We start from the raw sequence: 20,525 nt of genomic DNA on the forward strand, positions 1-20,525 counted from the left end.
AGAAAGGATACCAATTAACATTAACACCATTAAAAGCCTGTATAAAATCACAGGATATAACTGCAGTGGAGGTAAGGGACAACAAAACTAACTAGTTGAGAGTAGGGTTGTCACGGTGTGAAAATGTAACCTCACGGTTATTGTGACCAAAATTACCACGGTTTTCGGTATTATCGCGGTATTTTTTAAACGTGTTACATTTTCACACAATTAAATAAACCCTGTATGTCAGGGAATATTGTCCTCAGTTTGTGTCTGAATTTTGCCTAAAATGTGTTATTTTGTAATTATGTTGTTTATTTGTTTACATTTTCCCCTTTAGTCTTTAAAATACCAATATTTGCTCATAACTTCTTATTTTATGTCTGTTTGATGTCATCATTTTAAAAATATTACATCAGATGATACTCAGTACTCGAGTAGCCTTCTAATCAGATACTTTTTTACCCTTACTTGAGTAATAAACCCTATATCAGGAAAATATCGTCCTCGGTTTGTGTCCTTCCAGTGAGCTTTGCAGATGTGGGAAAATGTCATCAGGCAGTAATCGTTGTTAAATTCATAATTATTCTCGGAGAGAGACCAACTCTTATCTGCCCCTGGGAGCCCCGTAATGCATAGCGTCATTTCAACATGGCGGTATCCGCGACACGGTTTATATGCAGGTAGCGGCGCTGCGGCTGCTTTATATAGCGACTCGTTGCATTCTCCCTCAACCCAAATCCTCGGATCACGCATTTTAGCTAAAACGCTAACGTTAGCTTGCCTTGCGTTGACTGTAGAGTTGTGGGTGATGGTCACGCAGATTTGAAGCGTTGCTGCCTTTCACAGACACTTTTTCTGCACGTGCTGCAAACAGGATAGCCGTCTTCTATCAACTGTCCCTCGGCATTCTTCAAATATCCAAAAGATGCCCGTACTTCCCACTTTGTCTTCTTTGAGGGATAATAAATGTCCTGAGCGCTGCCGTCTCCTCCTTTGACCATTATTTCAGCTTTAGCTTCAAGAAAGTTTTGGTTGTAAACAACAAAGTGCGCATGTGCCGCCGGCAACTTCAGCAGATGATACGGTGGCTGGTAAGGGTCACCGCGCCTACACCGCAGCCACGGTAACCCACCGAGATAATATATGTATTTTTAAAAACAAGACGGTTATTATTATTGTCAACTTTTTTTACCGGAGTTTACCGCTACACCGGTTACCGTGACAAGCCTAGTTGAGATAAATCCACCCAAACATTTTAATCAGGGCATTCTCAGCCTAGACATATAACGAGAGCAGCTCACAGTGGGATTTGAGAGTGTGACTATAATACTATTGGAAGACTCTTCCAGCCGTCTCATAAACTTGAACATTACATTTCTTAGAAGTGCCTCAAATGTGCACACGCTCACAGAAACAAACGTTTGACTAGCACTGCCTCCCCTGGGAATTTTGAGGAGGATTCTCGTTGCATCATTGTATGCCACTTGTAGCCTGTGCAAGCTAGACTTTTTATAGAATGACCACAGGTGTGCAGTATAGAGTGGTGTGCAGTATGCTTTGACCCCCAAAGACCCAAATTTAGAAAACAACTGCAAAATCTTTTTTTAGCCTTTCACATGTTGTTCCAGGAGGCCAGATAAACGGGCCTATTTACACATTTTAACAGCCAATAGTGTTGCAGAACTGAACAATAGGACCTATTAGCAATGTAAATGTGAATTTAAAAAGAAAAAAAAATGGGGAAGGTTGATTTTTGTAGACTTAAATCTGATGTTGTAATATTACAACCGTGGGTCTCTGGATAATGCCACTTTAACAGGTGTGGAACAACAGCTGAATGTCCGTGCAATGGTGTTTGCTTGCACATATAGCTTGCAGCACTGCCTGTAAATATCATCATCATCGCTCATATTGGCTGTGATAAAGTGTCCAAGATATTTCATCTTTTCACAGACTGCCAGACTGTTGCTGGACAACTTAAACACAGGAGAATTAAGCCTTTTATCCGGGGCGTTTCTGTAGATTAGAACAACACTTTTGCTCGAGTTATATTTTAAATCATATTCCGTTCCATACCTAGTACTAACATCTAGGATAGGGATGTAAGAAAATATCGATATGGCAATATATCGTGATATTTTTCCCAGCAATATTATATCGATATTCAAAAGCTGTGTATCGGAAATATCGATATGGCAATATATCGTGATATTTTTTCCTGCGATTATTACATCGATATTCAAAAGCCGTGTATCTAATTCCTCAAAGAATTTACATGCAAACATTTGTGTATTTTCTTTTCGTTTTGCGCAATTCAATCGCCACCCGCTAGTTGGCAGCAGTGTGCAGCGGGTTTTGTTTCCACCACTGAAATGTAAATCCCTCCATCATGGTTCAGATACCTCATGTTAAACATATTACGTATCAGTTTGGACTGTTTATTGAACATTCTTACAATAAATTCAGTAAAAAAATAGCTTGTAACGTCTGAATGATTGTATCGCAATATATCGTGATATATCGTATCATCTCCCCTGTATCGTGATATGTATCGTATCGCCAGAATTTCAAAAATACACATCCCTGATCTAGGAGCTGCTGCAGTCCTGCACTACTTGGACTAAAACCTACGAGGTCATCCGCAAACATAAGGTGATTAATTAAAACATCGCCTATCAAACAGCCTGTGTTACAAGCTCTCAGACGCCCAGATAGCTCATCAACATATAAGTTGAACAGAACAGGAGATAAATGAGCTCAATAATCAGGCAAAGGTGAGCCGTAGCCTCAGGTATCCTTGGCAACATTACCAATGTGAAAGCTTTTTTACCTTAGTATTACTATCACGGGTGTGCAGAGCAAAGCCCTGTTGGGAAAGCCCCTAGTCACAGGAAATCTAAGTCAATCAGACTGGAGATTAAAATCAGACATCTATAGTTTATTGCTGTTTATTTATAAGAATATAGTTTATTTATATATCTACTCCATTAGACTCCACTTGCCATCTAATTACAGCTAATATTATTTCAACCCCCCAAAACAAAAAAACAAAAAAATTGTTGCTACATTTGAAAATGTCATTAGGATTATCCAGTATTCATAACAAACTACTTTAAAAGGCATATTTCCACATTTCAGATTGCCATGTTCTTCATTCTAGATCAAATAATGTACTTTGTAACATCTAGACCTGAAAATCCAAAACACTTGAATGGAAAACGTGGAATCATTTGTCCTTGAATGAATGACATTTGAAGATTCAGAAACAAAATTCCTTCTAGATGATTACAATCATTTGTTTTTTTACCCAGAATGATAAAATTATGCATCTAATTAACTCAGCAAATGCTGAAACATTCACATAAACATTTTAAATGATGGGCTCGTGGTGGTGAAGTTGGTAGAACTGTTGCCTCATAACAACAAGGTTGCAAGTTTGAATCCTGGCTGTGTGGAGTTAGCATTACTTCCTCGTACATGTGTGGGTTTCCTCCCAAAGGCCAAAGAGTGTGTGTGTGTGTGTGTGTGTGTGTGTGTGTGTCTCATTTGTCTCAGTGTGTCCCTGTGTTGGACTTGGGAGCTGTCCAGGGTGCTGGAACTGAGTACAACACCACCCAGGAACAAGCTGTTAAAAATCCATTGTGTATCAATAGAAATCAGTAGTCTTCAAAGTGGGGCTGCTCGATTATGGCAAAAATAATAATCACGATTATTGTGACTGAAATTGAGATCTCGATTATTTAAGACGATTTTTCAATTTATGTTGATTTTATTTGTTTTTATTCAGTCATAAAACTGCTCAGGGCACAATCAGGACAAAAATAAATAAGAAACAAGATGATCACTAAAATAACTCCTGATTCCCAGTATAAAAAGACCAATATACTTATAGCTCATAGTCTATGACCCAAGGGCTGTAGACCTTGGTTTAACTCATTTAAGTCTAACCAGTGCAGACCCAAATACCAATATCTTGCTAATACTGACAGCAAGAATTATACAGTGGCATTTATAACAAATAAATGCAAATAAATTGATGTTTACAAAATGTTGTATAACATTTATTTAGTCGTGCCAAGGTGCTGTAGGAGAGTGCACTAGCACCGTGTCCTCAGAGATTAGTTATTTATCAGCGTGAGGAACTTATTTCTACCTTATTTATAAACTATTTATTTACAAGTCCATCAGTTAATGTAATAATTGTCCCAACCACAGCTGCACCCCCCACCCCCCAACCCGGTCTCACAGTAATCGGGGCAAGCTGCACGTGTGTTTAGCGCGCCACATTTAGCCGTTTTTAGCGGCTCAGGAGCCCGCAGGTGCGGTGTGTGTCACTCACTCTGGTTAATCCAACAGGGAGCCGGTGTTCTGAGAAAACGTCCTAAATTGGCAAAACGTCCTACCCGTAGGATAATTTTACGGTGTTTTACATGACACAAACCCTAACCCTAACCCAAAAAATCAAGTATCAACGTCAATAAAAAGTACAAATACTTACAACTTACCTATTTTCCTGCAAATATGACAACGGAGTAGCATTCCCTTTTTGTGTTGTGCGCATGCGCGCGCATGCTCAGGAACAACGGGTAGGACGGTTTACCAGGTAGGAGAAATTCCCAGAACACCGGCTCTGAGAGCCGTTTCTTTAGCGACCCACAAATCACTGCATCATTCCCTTTCCTAATGTCCCGAAGAACGGTCCGGAGCGCAGGCGGAGTGTTTAGCTAACCTGCAGGAAATGTCAACGACAGTTTTCCAGAAAGTAGCTAAGGGTTACCAGAGATGTTTCTGAGGTGTTCGCTAGGTACTTTTAGGATTTAAAAGTCAAGAAGGGGGTCTGAGAAGCTGCTAGAAATAGCGTCAAAGTCGCCAAGTTGGCAACACTGTGGGAGGAGCGCTTCATTTGCTACTCAGGGCAGCACAAGTGGGAGGAGCAAATAATCGGCTTGATTAGTTTATATAATCGTTCAAAACTCAGATCGTAATCGTGATTAAAATTCGATTAATTGAGCAGCCCTACTTCAAAGGTAGGTGTGTTGAAAAGTGAGGAGTCTGCCTTTCACCTTGGACTAAATATGGAACTACAGATGTGTAACAGATGTGCTTTAACCATGGCCTTAAAGAACAAACACGCCACAGCAAATAGGTGATGTGCAAGTCCAGCTGACAGTTAGCGTGTGCGTGTGTGTGTGTGAGTGTGTGTGTGTGTGTGTGTGTGTGTGTGTACCTTCCACATGCTGGCTTCCTTCCCATAAACCACAGCCATGTTGTTGACTTTGTTCTGCGAGATGCTCCTCTTTTCCGTCTCGTTCAGCTCCTCTGAGACGAAGCCCATGAAGGAATTGTCTGGTGTGTGGGCTGAGAGTGTGGGAGTGTGTAGGAAGTGAAGGACGGAGAGTGGTAGTAAAGAAGACAAACAGTCCAGTAAGACAAAAGAAGAGGCAAAAGGAGTACACGAGAGAAAAGAGAGGAAAAAAACCCTAAAAACTGCTTTTTTATGTTTATTAGTTCAGTGTGTGTGATTATTGCTTCTCTAGTGATTATAAATAGTTATTGACACAGAGCCAGCTGCTGTTGGAGTTGTAAGTCTAATGCGGCAGGCATGTACTCAAGTTTATCCACTAAATACATGAAAGTTTTACCTGACTTCAAAATGTTTTATATTTAAAACTGATTGAAATGCTCTGACACGAACAGTCAGCTTTGAAAAACCAGCCAGATTTCCTTTTCCCAGAGTATGTTATCGAATTTAGAATAAATGTAATAATTGCAGCCCTGCCGAGCGTTCCTAAACGTGCAGGTTGGGTTGCTCGTTATAACTGTGGTCATTGTGAAACGTGGGCGTCTCCAGAACCTATTGTTTACGTAATGATCCTGCAGAGCGGTTGCTTCACAGAGATTCTCAGAGCTGAATGTAAAAGCATGAGACAGTAAAGTAGTCAGTCAGGAGACAAGGAGACAGACAGCTTCAAGAGCCAGTCGGATGTGTTCATAAAAGCAGGAAAAAGCGGAGCAGACAAGGCACAGGTTCAGCTTAAAGGGATGCCAGAGGCTGAGCTGTTGCTGAAAATAGAAACATGAAACAAGTCCTTCAATAAACGTGAAGGAGTGGAGAGGCCTGTCAACAAAAGGAAAAAGAAGTGTTTGAAGCCATTTAAAGAGATTCACAATGTGTGTGTGTGTGTGTGTGCGTGTGTGTGTGTGTGTGTGTGTGTGTGTGTGTGTGTGTGTGTGTGTGTGTGTGTGTGTGTGTGTGTGTGTGTGTGTAAACAGAGTAATAACAAGTAAATAAGAGTGAAATCATTGTCCTCCGTGTGTAATCCAGTAGATTTTTTACAAGCTCCGCCCCCTGTTGGGCCAGCGACACAGAAGCTAACTTCAATTAAATCATAATCTGTTTCTCAACACCCAAGTACCCTAGTATGTTCTTGTGTACTTGACAAGTATGTTCTAGGCAAGTACACAAGAAAGTCTGTTCCACCAAGTATGGGAGGATGAGGACGGCATTTGGAACAGAACCGTACTCCACTGGGTCATGGCAACAAGCGCTGCCGTTAAAAATGTAACCTGACATAAAAATAAAAGTCTGGTTTGTTCCTTAAATAACAAAATAGCAATGAATACATATTATTTGTATAATATTTGGTCTACTTTTGATCAAAACTGATAAAATACCAACGTTCTGTTAAAGCTATTAGCATCGGAGGAACTTTGGAGTCTGGAAAAACAAACAAACAAATACACAGTGTGACTTTTACAAGTTACACACAATTATTTACAACAACAGACAACTTTATATTTATGAATTAGTATTTCTAATATAAAACACTACAGGTACGATATTCTCTGATATTTGCAATGCAATGCATTATGGGACACGTTGTTGTCCCAAATCAGCAGAAGGATGCATCGCCAATGAAATAGGCGGAGCTAGAACACATCTGGGAACTCCGAGCAAACGTTTCATGATACATACTTTGGATTGGAACAGTACTTGGGCCAGCAATGAAGACGTTTCACATGGAAGTGAGTACACACGTTCAGATAAGTAATACTGAGAAATGTCCATAAACTTTACGGAAAGTTTGCCAAGGAGCTGTGAGACTTTGAGAGACTTGCACCAGTCACGTTTCGTTTGACTGCTGAACGTTGGTTCTGACGGATCACTTTTTATTTGTTATTCATTCTGAGCTCTGTTGTCATCTACAAACTCACCAAAACATGAGCAGTTTACTCAAATTTGGAACAACCTGCACATGATCCCGCACGATCTTTTACATTAGACCGCCAGAGTGCACATTAGTACTGGCTTCGGCATGGGACAGATACAAGTTTGCTGTTTTATCGTGTGACCTGATGTCAAAACAAGAATCAGCGCGTCTGTGAGCCACAATTTGCCACTCTGCAAAAATTTAACTGTTTCAAAAGCAAATTATTCATCTGATGAAGTGAATTTTATGTAATGGAAAACAACAACAAAACTATACTGGCAGTTTAAATATTATTCAAAAGGAACTCACGGAACATGGTCATGTACTGCCTTGGGATCAGGTTCCAGTAGCCCCAGTTGGTCCGGTAGCCATGTAGGGTTGCATATTCCTCATGATTGTAAGCGGGTTCTGTCCCAAATGTGTCGATAACTCTGATATGACATCTGGAGAGACAACACGGTACAACTGTTAATCCCACACATAACATTACCCAGACATACATTCTATAAAGTATTAAAGAGGTCCTTCACTCATAGTTTTAATACAGTGGTAGTGTTCTGTAGTAGGAATGAATGCCTTGTAAGTCGTACTCTGGGCGAAAAAAAGCTCCGGTGCTCAGGTTTCAGCTCAGTGAACACAGCTGGAGGAAGTAGCTTCAGACAGCCGGATTTGGATCCGAGGCTTTGTGAGTTTGGTTTGTAACTAACATCTCTGCTTTAGTCCCCTTTTAAAAGAAAATATGAAACCCTAACACTGATTGATATTTTTTATGAGTTACACTGATATTTAATCTGTAAAATCAAAGTGAAATATTTTTTGGAAGTGTTCCAGTGACTACAAGTATGTCACCCAACGTTTAATCGTCAGTACTTTTTAGCACTGAGCTCTAGGGATGGGTACCGAATTCGGTACTTTTTAAGGTACCGACCGAATTCCACAGCACCGATTCACGTCATTTCAAACGGTGCCACGTTTCGGTACCCGTCCTTCATAACGAGAACTTGCCAAGACAGCTGCGCATGCGCAAGAGCGTTATGTCATCGCTCGCTGCGAGCCAGTTGTAAACAGAGCAGCATGGTAGAAAGAACGCACGCTAACGCTTGGGTCCACTTCACTAAATGTGATGGGTAACTGGGTGATGATGAAACCAGCAACAACGATCTAAGTGAGACATCCTCATCTTAATCTGCTCCGGTAGGTAAATATAATTAGCTTGATATGTTAGCTTCTGTTTCGCTAATGGTGCGTTCGCTTTCTCCACGGAACTCCGAATTCCCGACTAGAAGAACATGAACATGCTCTAAAGTTTGGCTTCACTTTACTAAATGCGACGGGTGAAGAGGAAACCAGTGACAACGAGGCATCATCGTTTTAATCTGCTCCAGCAGCTAAATAAACTGTTTAAGATAACGTTAGCTTGGTATGTTAGCTTCCATTGCTACCACTGTTATCAGCTAATGGTGCGTTCGCTTTCTCCTCGGAAACTCTAACTTCCCAGTAGGAAAAATCAAAGAAAAAGGACGGTAAAAGGAATGAAGATACACAGTAAATTTAGTTCACAGTAAAGATGTTTGCTTCAGTTTAATTATCAGCTTATAAAACTACAAGGACGATGTTAAAATACAAACAGTTGTGTGTTATTTATTGTGATATTTATCAAATATGGTTATATATTTAGAAAAATATATATTTAATTATAAAAAAGAATTAAAATAATGAACACTCAAAAGTATCGAAAATTGGTACCGTTAAGTACCGGTATCGATTCCTAGGTACCGGGAATTAGTACCGAATCGATTCAAATGTCAAAGGTACCCATCCCTACTGAGCTCGAGGTTCCTCAGAAAATCTTACAGATTTTTTTTCGAGTGTCACTGAAAGCTGATGATGCATTATTATTAATATATAATGTTGCCTTCACTTGTATGTAGCCTGTTTTCCATCTTTTGCACTGTGGCGTCTCACCAGCTCTGCAATCGTTTTGTGTCAAATGATAAGAGATCCCCAAGGGACTGAAAAAGCTGAGGAAGAAGGGATCAGTAGAGGAGTAGCTGAGCTGAATATCTATTGGAAGATCAGAGTAAGGGGCTAATCTGGGTTAAACAGTTGATCAGCAGGGCCCTGCAGTCCTCCAGAGTGAAGGAAATAAGGCAGGGTGGCATGCTGTAACCTGATGTAACCGTGTTGGAGGAACAGGGGCACCACTGGAGAACATCATTAGCTTCAATCTAAACATAATAAACAAGCAAGAAAATAAATACATTAACTCAAGGAAAACTTACAGTTGGATGCTCTCAACCCGAGAAGTATTTCAGTTCAGAGTCAAAGCTTTGGGTTATACTAAAGTAAACACTATCATGTTAAATATTAAAGGTGTTTAAACAATTCTGTTACAAAGCAGCTTGATTATAGAAAATTATAATTGTGCTTATTTTGATCTTTAGTGGATTTACAGTGGAGCTCACATTACTACAGGCACTGATTTACATTAGCAGATGGCTCACCTGTACTGTCTGATTAAAACTTAAAGGGAAAACGAATAAACAAAAGTTAATTTCATTACACTTGAATAGATATGAATCACCATGATCAAAAACAGACCCATTTAGAAGAAACTAACTAAAAGTTAACGTGCTCCATGATCAGTCAGTCACAGGAAGGACACAGATATGGTGCTATGGGCCCTGGCTTTGCTGCAGATGGCTGAACGTTTTACCCCATTATCAACAAAGCGTTGATGTTTTAGCAACAACCCCTCTGTAGCTAACTTACTATATAATTCATGTCCATGGGCTCAAATAATGACATTTTGTTTCCAAATGGGAGGTTCCCACCACCACCATTTTGACTGTGTCACATTTCCCGTCACACCCAGATAATCCAAAAATGGGAAAAGGGGTGGATCTGAAGGTGGGACTATTATGGTTGAAACAACGGAGCGATGGAGGTAAATGCTCGCCTTGTTACACGTTCGAGCCCCACTAAAGCTTGGTTTATGCTTGGCGCATTCACTTTCCGCGCGGTGATGCGGCTCGCGGATGGAACGCGCTTCACAACTCGCAGCGTTTATGGTTCATGCGCCTCGTCTCTGCGGTGAGCCAATATTCTCCCAAACTGCAGGGGGCAGCATGGAGCTCTACGGTATGCATCCAACACTACACCATAGTAGAAGTAGAAATGACTGTTTACAACATGGCATTCCAGCATTTTTAACAGCGTCCTCGTCTTTTCCGACAGTGCGAGCTATTTCTCTCCAAGAATTATTAACAACATGTTGATCACGGTGATCTCTGAGAGCTGAATCATACAAATGTCTGTATTTACGAACCTCTGCCGTGCTAGTTCTTGCCGGTCCGCCATGTTTTTCTGCGTCCGTCCGTCCGCGTGGTTAGAAATTTTCCAAGGTGCACGTTGCGGAAATTTTGAACTGTGCGGAGACGCGGTGGAGGGGTGTAGTTGTTAAAATGACGCAAAATGACGCAACTTTTCCACGTGGAGCCGTGTGGACCTCGCGGACGCGTCAAGCATAAACCAACCTTAAGTCTGTAGCCGTGTTCTTGGGCAAGACACAACCCACGTTGCCTGCTGGTGGTGGTCAGAGGGACCAGTGGCGCCAGTGTGCAGTAGACTCGCCTCTGTCAGTGCGCCTCAGGGCAGCTGTGGCTACATTGTAGCTCATCACCATCAGTGTGTGAATGTGTGTGCGAATGGATGAATGATACACTGTAGTATAAAGCACTTTGGAGTCCTTACTCTGAGAGGTGCTATACAAGTGCGGGTCATTCATCATTTATATCAAACACAGGCCATTACAAATGAACCAATGTAGCTACTATCTAACCCAAGAAGCTAAGAAGAGGCTCCAGGGAATAGGGTAGCCCACACGCTTGGCCGACTGGCTTCCGTACGAGGCTGTAGACGTGCTGGTCGCCTGTGGAGATCAAAAATAGACCGGGTCTGTTAAATTACAAGCAGAGCATCAGAGCACTGTGATCACAGCCGGGCGCCCTGGCTACATAAGTCAGCTCATGCTCCACGATCGGAGATCAGCGGGGCATTAGCTACATGCTAACCCGAAGCTAACAAAGTTTTTCCAGGCGTTTTTAGCAAGAAAACTGCGGTAGAGCGACTCCAAAGTGAAGGCACCTCCAGCCTACTTTGTAACGAAATCATAACTGCTGACTGCGGATATTGGGCAAGCGGGATATGGTAAACATTTACCCCATTTAACTATTAGCGAGAAAAATGTGGTTGAGCGACTCAGTAGTGAATCAGTGTTCACTAAAAGGGCCGCAGTGTTTCTGTGGTCTTTTTCAAAGATCTACGAGTGACCAGCATGATTACAGCCTCGCATCGGAGCGGTTCGTGAGTCCGGCTGCCCCGGGAAACGGGAACAGCCAGCTGCCTGCTCTAGCAACTGTACCAGGCAGGAGACAGGAGAAGCTGGGCACCCGCCCAAGGTCCGCATACAGCCCCACTAACATGTTTGACTAACGACACAGCATCCCCCCATTCAACCAGCAAAATAAAGTACAGAAACATAATTTTACTTACTGCTAAAAAGAAGCAGAAATTGCTTGGATGATCTGTGCAATCAATAACCACAGATGGCCCTCTGTGTCCAAATAATTCTACAATTAATGAACACACAGACGAAACTAAAGTTCAGAGAGACGAAATGATCAAACATCTATTAACGTGAGTCCGGCTGAGGCCTTTCCCCGGCATTTTTAACATGTAAGTCAATGAGGATTTGCTCACTTCTGCTCCCAGCCCCTAGTGGCTGAGGATGGAATTGCAATTTGAGCCACTTCCTTGGCTTAATTTTCATACCAGAATTATGGGGGCCTGCTTCTACTGGGGACATTTTGGTGCATCACTCACATCTTCTGCCTGTGCTGCTATTTGAGCATACTTCAGGCTTTCCCACTTGTACACCGGCCATGGAATGACGTCTGGCTTAAGGTTAGCTTTTGCGGTCTCTGTTAGGAAGACCAACCCATCGACATGGTTAGGCACTGACCAAATCGAGGAGAGTTTTGTCCACTCTTGCCAATGTTGTGGTCTGCCGTTTGCCCAGTTACCTAAAATGGACTGGTGCTCAGCAGTTCCTCTATGTGGGACGGAGGGCCTCAGTGTTAAGAGACCACACTTACAAGACTAGCTCAAGTCCCAAGGGAAGGGTTTTGTGAGTGGGAAGATAATGAAACAGATTCTCCTTTCTGTCAGGAGTCTGGGTTGTGGATCTGTGTGGTTTCTCTTTCAGACCAGCAGGTGAGCTCTAGTGCACCTACAAACCATGAAGATCATTGGCAGTAGAATAATAATGCATTGGACTTATAGAGCGCTTTTCTAGACACCCAAAGACGCTTTCACACACTCTCACATTCACACACTGCTAGTGATGGTAAGCTTCTTGTAGCCACAGCCGCCCTGGGGAGGTCTGACAGAGGCGAGGCTGCCATTTGGCGCCGTCGACCCCTCTGACCACCACTAACACAGGCAAGTTGGGTGAAGTGTCTTGCCCAAGGACACAACAGCAGGATACCCCTGGCAGGAGCTGGAATCGAACCCATGACCCTCCGATCATGAGGCAACCCGCTCTACCACCTGAGCTACTGCTGCCCCTAATAATAATAATAATAATAAGAAGAAGACACTTGTCACCTGAGCATTGCCCACAGTGGTAAAAGCTAGCCCTCGATGAACATGCAAATGTTGTTTTCTCTCTCCACAACACTGTCAGCTCATTCATTTAGCTGCAGAGTTCTCTCCACGATTCCACATCTCAGATTACCCTGGAACTCCTCATGACTTGCTATCATCATAATCCTCTTCCTCACCTTCATGTACGTCATGCAATAGTATGTGAACTATTACTAGGCCCATGAGAAATTGTATATCTGTCACTCTCACTCTGCTTAGATTCCACCTCCATAAACCTCTGCTTCTTTCTCCTGTGTGCCTCCTCTCCAGTGAATACGGTAAGTACTACTCACCACTTCACTTTGCATATTCACCTCTTAAACTCACCTCTCAGTCACCACCTTGGTACTGCCCGATCCTCCAACCAAACCACCTATCTAACTCAACCCAGGTGTCACTCTTTTCAGCCCTTTTCCAACCATTTTCAGTGTCAGTAAAACTCAAATCTAGACAAATCTGGCGACGGGGAACCAGGAGCCTGGACTGTAGGAGTGTGGTGATAGAGGACACTGGTGGACGAGGACTAAGAGGGGACTCTGGACCAAGACTAAGACTTAGAGGGGAAACTGGACTACTACTAAGAGGGGACTCTGGACCAAGACTAAGACTTAGAGGGGAAACTGGACTACTACTAAGAGGGGACTCTGGACCAAGACTAAGACGGGAAACTGGACTACTACTAAGAGGGGACTCTGGACCAAGATTAAGACTAAGAGGGGACTCTGGACCAAGACTAAGACTAAGACGGGAAACTGGACTACTACTAAGAGGGGACTCTGGACCAAGATTAAGACTAAGAGGGGACTCTGGACCAAGATTAAGACTAAGAGGGGACTCTGGACCAAGACTAAGACTAAGAGGGGACACTGATTCTCGAATCAATGGAAAAAATCTGTTTCCCCTTTGTGAATTTGTTTCTTATGTATTTCCTTTGGTTTTCTAAAAGTAAAATAAATATTATCACAGAGACAACGCTGAAATGTTTTTATTTTTTAACATTGTCATTGAGACTTCTTAGGGGTTATTTGTGTGTAAAAGAAACAACCCGTATTCTTACTGAGAGCTTTAATTATAAAACGCTTGCTGCCCTTCAGCAAAAATCCTTGTGAATAAGATTTAATATTTATTTTAACTACTAATGCAAAAGTTTCATACACTTATTAAACGCTTTTTAGAGTTCAGTCGAACTGTGATGTTCACCAAGTGCAGGCAGGCGCAAGGAAAGTGGTCCACAGTTGTTCCAGACAGGTTTTCCTTTGTTTACATGCTTCAGGGAGCAGCATCACTCCTTTAAATCTGTGCACAGGTTTTCCTTTCCCATCTATCCTTTATCTGCATTGTTTATCTGCCATTACTGGTACATGCTCTGGTGCTTGCTATCTCAGCAAGACGTTCTTGTTCTTGTCCGGCTGCAGGCCTATCCCCAGATATCTCCTCCGATCCCCCTCCGTCAGAGCAGTAAACTCAGCATACGGAGGGAATCAATACGCTGCTCCAATGATCAGACGAGTGGCTGTGATTTAAGACCTATCAGCTTTCAGCATCTTTGACAGCTGCATGCTAGCCCTCTCTCTCTCTCTCTCTCTCTCTCTCTCTCTCTCACACACACACACACACACACACACACACACACACACACACACACACACACACACACACACAATCCGACAACATCTTGGGCAGGACAGCGCCTCTTCAGTTAGTCACACGTTACGCAGGAATAAGAAATAAAGCGGCTGCTGGTGGGAACATGAAGCAAAAGTAATTAAAAAGAAGCAAAGGGAGCGGAAGTGTGTGTGTGTGTGTGTGTGTGGGGGGGGCATGAATAATGATTCTTGGCACCGAGCCAAACTAAACCAGGTCCTCAAGTATGGATGGGGGTGAGAAGGTATGTCATTGGCCTATCCTGGGATGTCAGGACGTCAATAAATTGTGCAGTGGTTGGATAAAAAGTAAGAATACAGGAAATGTGACTGGAAGTTTGAAAAAACAAAGTAGTTTTATCTGTTTTTAGCTCTCAGACTCAGCTCAAATCTGGAATACAATTTTTACTGCAGCACAACACTTAACTCGTTCACTGCCAATGACGACTAAAGTCGTCATTTGCATTTTTTTTTTACTGTTTGAGCATCGGAGCGAGCCCCCGCACTGAGAGAACAAACATCTCAGCCCTGAAGCCGATCTTCACCCGCATACGTCGCAGATCACATGATCAGGAAGCAACACATCCATGTGTTTGGAGATCGTTTTGGGCCGTTCCTGTAAAAAAAAGTGAGGCGCGAACCGGAAAAGCGTGTGCCGATCACAATTCAACAACGGATTATGAAAGAACGGATAACGCTCGAAACACGCGGCTTCTTCCTGATGTAAGAGGCGAGTCTCCGCTTTGTTTTGGTTGTTTTGGCGTCGACATCATGCTAGCGCGCAACGTTCTGTGACTCTTAAAAAAACAGTGACTGGTTTTTTGACTCCAACATCAACTCAGAAGCGAACATCTTTTTCTCCAATCGCTCCGAACCTGTCTTGGTCATTTCAGGACCTACACAGCGAAGGCTGGCAGTGATCAGGAAACGGCTGGCAGTGAATGAGTTAAGAGAATAATTTGAAGAAAATAATAACAAACATATTGTAACCTTCGACCACTAAAATGTATTATTATTATTTATTTATTTATTTATTTTTGACACCACAATAAGGTACTTTTTCAAACAGCTCTTAAATCCACACTGAGACAGAAAAGAGATATATGTTGTTGTTTTTTTTTACTCACGAGTGTTGAGAGAGGCAGTAGAGACCCTCATGGCATCATAAAATAATGCTAAAGTGATAGTTGCACAGCGTGGGGATGTGTTACAGCTCAATGATGTTCCCAACACATACACACTCCCGACGATGATCATCAACAGAAGATTGAGTAGTTAAACTAAAATCAACAGTTTCAACTAACAGGTTAGAGAACTGATTTCATGGGCTCAAACACGATATTAACCCTTTAAGCCCTAGGCCTATTTTGAAGCCCATTGGAACTAATGTCACAGGGTCCCCCACCCCAAAAGGTGAACTAATCATGGAAACATGTGTAAAAGGTAACGTATAAATTACCTTAGACCACAACGTACTACTAAACAGGTTAAAGGCCCTGGCTGGGATTTCAAGTTCTGCTCTAGACTGGCTCTCTTCCTATCTCACAAACAGAACATTCACAGTGAAGTCAGAAACCTTCTCTTCAGATACTGCCTCTCTAACATGCGGGGTTCCACAAGGTTAAGTTCTAGGGCCTCTACTATTCACATTCTATATTCTTCCCCTAGCTGGCATCATTCAGTCTTTCCCAGACATCTCCTACCACATCTACGCTGATGATATTCAGCTCTATATGTCCTTCATGCCACACCAGTTGGACAGGCTGGCCACGCTTGTACTCTGCCTGACCCAGATCAGTAACTGGCTGTCCAGCAACTTTCTTGTTCTCAACGCTAACAAGACAGAGACCCTGATCGCTGCACCCCCGGACCTTCAGCCAAAAATCGAGCAGGAAATTGCCTCCTTTTGCCCATCAGCCAAGGCCAACATTAGAAACCTAGGAGTTATTTTTGATCCAACTTTAAGTTTAGACTCACACGTCAAAACCATCTCCCGCTCTTGTTTCTTTCAACTGAGAAACATTTCAAAAGTCCGTAAACTGGTTTCTACTGCAGATCTGGAAAAATCATCCATGCCTTTGTGTCATCACGCTTAGACTACTGTAACGCTCTTTTTACTGGTCTCAGCAGAACCTCCCTCTCACGCCTTCAAGCCATCCAAAATGCAGCAGCCAGACTCCTAACCAAATCCAGCAGACGAGCTCACATCACTCCAGGTTTACAGTCCCTCCACTGGCTCCCGGTAGAATATAGAATACAGTTTAAAGTTTTAGTGCTGACCTATAGAGCTCTTAACAACCAGGCTCCAAGCTACCTATCTGAGCTTTTAACCCCACACACCACCTCTCGGAACCTTAGACCCACATCTGAAAACCTCCTGGCTGTTCCTCGAACCAGACTGAAAAACAAAGGGGACAGGGCCTTTCAGACTATTGCACCCAGACTTTGGAACAGTCTGCCTTCAAATCTCCGTCTCTTGAAATCTGCACAGGTCTTCAAAAAACATCTTAAAACTCACCTTTTCATCCAGGCTTTCCCCCACTAAATATTCTAAAAGATGGCTTTGTTCTTGTTCACACCTTCACTTTGTTTTTACTCCTGATTTTGGTTACTATTGTTGTCACTGCTATTGTTTTTATGATGTTTTTATTGGTTTGAGGTATTTGCCGTGATTTTACTCATGTTGTACAGCACTTTGTGATTTATATTTGTGAAAGGCGCTCTATAAATAAACTTTACTTACTTACTTACTTACTTACTTACTATAAATGTGGGCGGTGGTGATCATCCTATAGGAGGTCAACACCCCACTACTCTTCTTTATAATGAAAATGGATATTTCTGGTTCCAACACTGAAGTATTCTCGTAATTCTTCCAGTTCAAGCACTCTGGTGAGCCAAAGACCCTCAAACACTAAAAGTCACAACCTGTTAAGAAGAGCAGAAATCAAGTGCACACAGTACGAGCGACACAAAGAAAAGCTGATCTCAGCAAGCAATTAGATGCTGATTTCTGCCTGACTGCATGGTGGAAATCTGGGATTGTGTGTGTGTGTGGGTGTGTGAGAGAGAGAGAGAGCGAGAGAGAGAGAGAGAGAGAGAGAGAGAGAGAGAGAGAGAGAGAGAGAGAGAGAGAGAGAGAGAGAGAGAGAAATCGTGAGAGCGGAAGGGGGAAAGCAAAACAGGTTTCATGCTGGGAAAATACCTCCCCCATCCACCAGTAATGCAATTCTCTTGCTCATAATTGGATTTTAAAAATACATGGAGCGGCCCACTTTTCACGTGGAGTCAGGTTGGTGCTAAAACATTTCACTCCTCTGAGTTTCTGTATCTTCGTCTCTGACCTCTCCTTTTCTGCAATCTCAGCACAAAACTGCTTTATGTTTGATTCAGAAGATTTCTTAATCAATTAAAGTTATTTTAAGGAACCACATGGTACGCTGCTTTTCCTGACAAAGTTGTAAACAAACTCATTTTATGAATGAAAAAGGTGAAATTTTGACAGTTTTGGACAACTTTTAAAAATCACATTATGGTCAGTGCGCCATGATTGCATGGTATGTAATGTGAATGACCCTCACACTAAACTTTAGCACATACACCCGTCATGCTTGCTAAGGTTCATTAGTTGTTACTTTAAAAATTAATCATTTGAAAATGTCGATCCACCTTTAGCATGTCTACAAAGAGAAGGTTTACACAGTACACTTCAAAGTCTAAACCCCACGCACGATGAACGTGATGGGCATGAGTGTTTGCTACAACCACACCAGAGTAGGGCTGGGCGACATGGCCTAAAATCAGTATCAAAATATATTGAGGATTTCACCTCGATAACGATAAATAGACGATAACTACAGATGTGCGCAGAAACAAACATTGTCCACTAGATGGGGCTGTCACATGTATTACGTCGAGTCACATTTTTACGTGACTCAAGGTGAGTCAGAAAGTTAATGGTTTATAAATATACATGTACTGTCAAATCTGTCCAGTGGTGAATTAATATCAGCAAATGGTTCAAGGAGAAAGGGACGTTGTCCAAAGACCAAAAGGTGAGAGGTTCAATCCCCAGATCCAGAAGGTCATGTGACTAAGGGTGTGTCCGAATCCACGGGAAGGATGCTTGTAAGGGTGCAGTTTGAGGTCGAAGACGTCACAGCGCAGCGACGAGTACTGTCCGAATTCCAAGAACACTCATTCTCGCGACCTCAAATGCGTCCTTGCTCCGCCCACATTTCGAGGACGGGTCTGTTGTATCCTCACAGAACAAGGCTATCCCAGCAAGCGCATGGCACAACATAGAAGAGCCACCTCCACGGGACAGGACTCAGCAGTTCATTTGCATCTAAAGGACAAAGGTCACTCTTTCGAGGACGCTAACGTTCACATTTTGGACAGAGAGGACAGATGGTTTGAAAGAGGAGTAAAGGAAGCCATTTATGTCCACTGGGAGCAACCATCTTTGAACAGAGGCGGTGGTTTACGACACCAACTGTCTGCCATCTATAATCCAGTTTTGAGATCCCTTCGCAGATGCCTCAACGCCCACGCATATCCTGGGCCATCTGACCTCAGGAATTCACATGATAGGGTGGGGCCAGGCTTCACAATGAGCTCACCCGAAACTCTGGCTGAATAGGACCCACACCCACCCTCAATGTGTTTATGTAGAAGATCATCAGGGGGTCTTTTGTTCCCTCTTCGGGGGGAAACTCCCACTGGGTTTGAATCTGGGACTCTCCACCATTTGACCTTAGAACTGAAGAAGCCTCTCGGATGAGAGGTGAAACGTCTTCAAGCAACTCAAAGAAGTCCAGACGCTTTTCTTTCAAGCTCCTTAGACAACAGGAGATGAGAATAATACTCGTAAAACAACGTGTTTTAGCTGTTTGTCGGCTACAGAGGCACGTTTATAAACAGAAACGTGAAGTCGCCATCTTAAACAAACAGAGCAACAGAGTTTTTGTGTGATATGCTTGTCAGCCACTAGATGGTGCCATCGGATAAGAGAAATACTCCGGAAAGAAGCTTTATTATAAATACAGTGATCCCTCGTTTATCGCGGTAGATGCGTTCCAGACCTGGCCGCGATAGGTGAAAATCCGCCAAGTAGGGACTCCCAGCATGCCCCTCGCGGGGATTCCCTCCACGTTGCACCTACGTCACAAACCGCGGCTATAAACGGAAGTCGCCTTTCCAGATCGCCACTCAGTCATCGTTTCTTCAGATTCATGATCAGAGTTTCCAACCTACCGATCAATCCAACGAACTATCAGCCCATAGTAAGTTATCTTACTTACTTCTGGAAAGCCCGTCATTTACGTGTCACTTCGTTGACGCTCGAACGCTCGGGGGTTTCCTAGATCAGCCGGCGTTTCACCGAAGCTATCACTTCCGCGTTTGTGAAACCACGCTCCCTACAAGCTCAGCTCCCGAATCCAGTCGACCAGTCTGACACACAGTACTATATTGAATTATCGTATGATCACATTCTTTTTTTGTGGGTAAAACTCAAGAAAATTTTTTTTTTATTTTTTTTTTTAGTTTTATTACAAAAAGTGCATTTTATGATGAAATTGATGAAAAAAAAACAAGAATTTCTTGATATTTCGCATAGAAAAATACCGCGAATCAGTGAAAAATACCGCGAATTTAATTACATATTAATGACAAATACTCAGAAGCAAAGAAAACAACAGAAAGAAACCGAACATTTGGACGTGGAAACGTCAGAAGAGGCTGGAAACAAACAAAAACTGAGACTAAAGTTATTTGATTCTGAGGCAACAACATGAAATACATCAGAAGATAATGGGACTTTATCATGAAGCACTCTCAGCGACGTGCAACTGATTACTTTCATGAAATAGACGCAGAATAAACAGTTACTTTTACATATTAGGTCATGTTTTCTTGTCTCTTCCTCATGACTATCACGGCCCACAGTCCAGATATCTGAAGCTCTGTGGCCACACAC

General features: G+C 42.5%; 1 protein-coding gene across 1 annotated transcript in view; it reads right to left on the reverse strand.

Annotated features, from left to right (window-relative positions):
• Positions 1-20,525, reverse strand: part of LOC107382438 (alpha-1,6-mannosylglycoprotein 6-beta-N-acetylglucosaminyltransferase B) — a 247,027-nt gene that overhangs the window by 37,905 nt on the left and 188,597 nt on the right. Inside the window, exons 10-11 of the mRNA XM_054751824.2 lie at positions 7,506-7,639; positions 5,213-5,343 (exon numbers count right to left, since the gene is read on the reverse strand). Coding sequence (XP_054607799.2) covers positions 5,213-5,343; positions 7,506-7,639 — 265 coding nt within the window. The remainder of the gene's footprint in view (positions 1-5,212; positions 5,344-7,505; positions 7,640-20,525) is intronic.

This window comes from Nothobranchius furzeri, chromosome 7 (genome assembly GCF_043380555.1).
Source record: "Nothobranchius furzeri strain GRZ-AD chromosome 7, NfurGRZ-RIMD1, whole genome shotgun sequence".
NCBI lineage: Eukaryota > Metazoa > Chordata > Actinopteri > Cyprinodontiformes > Nothobranchiidae > Nothobranchius > Nothobranchius furzeri.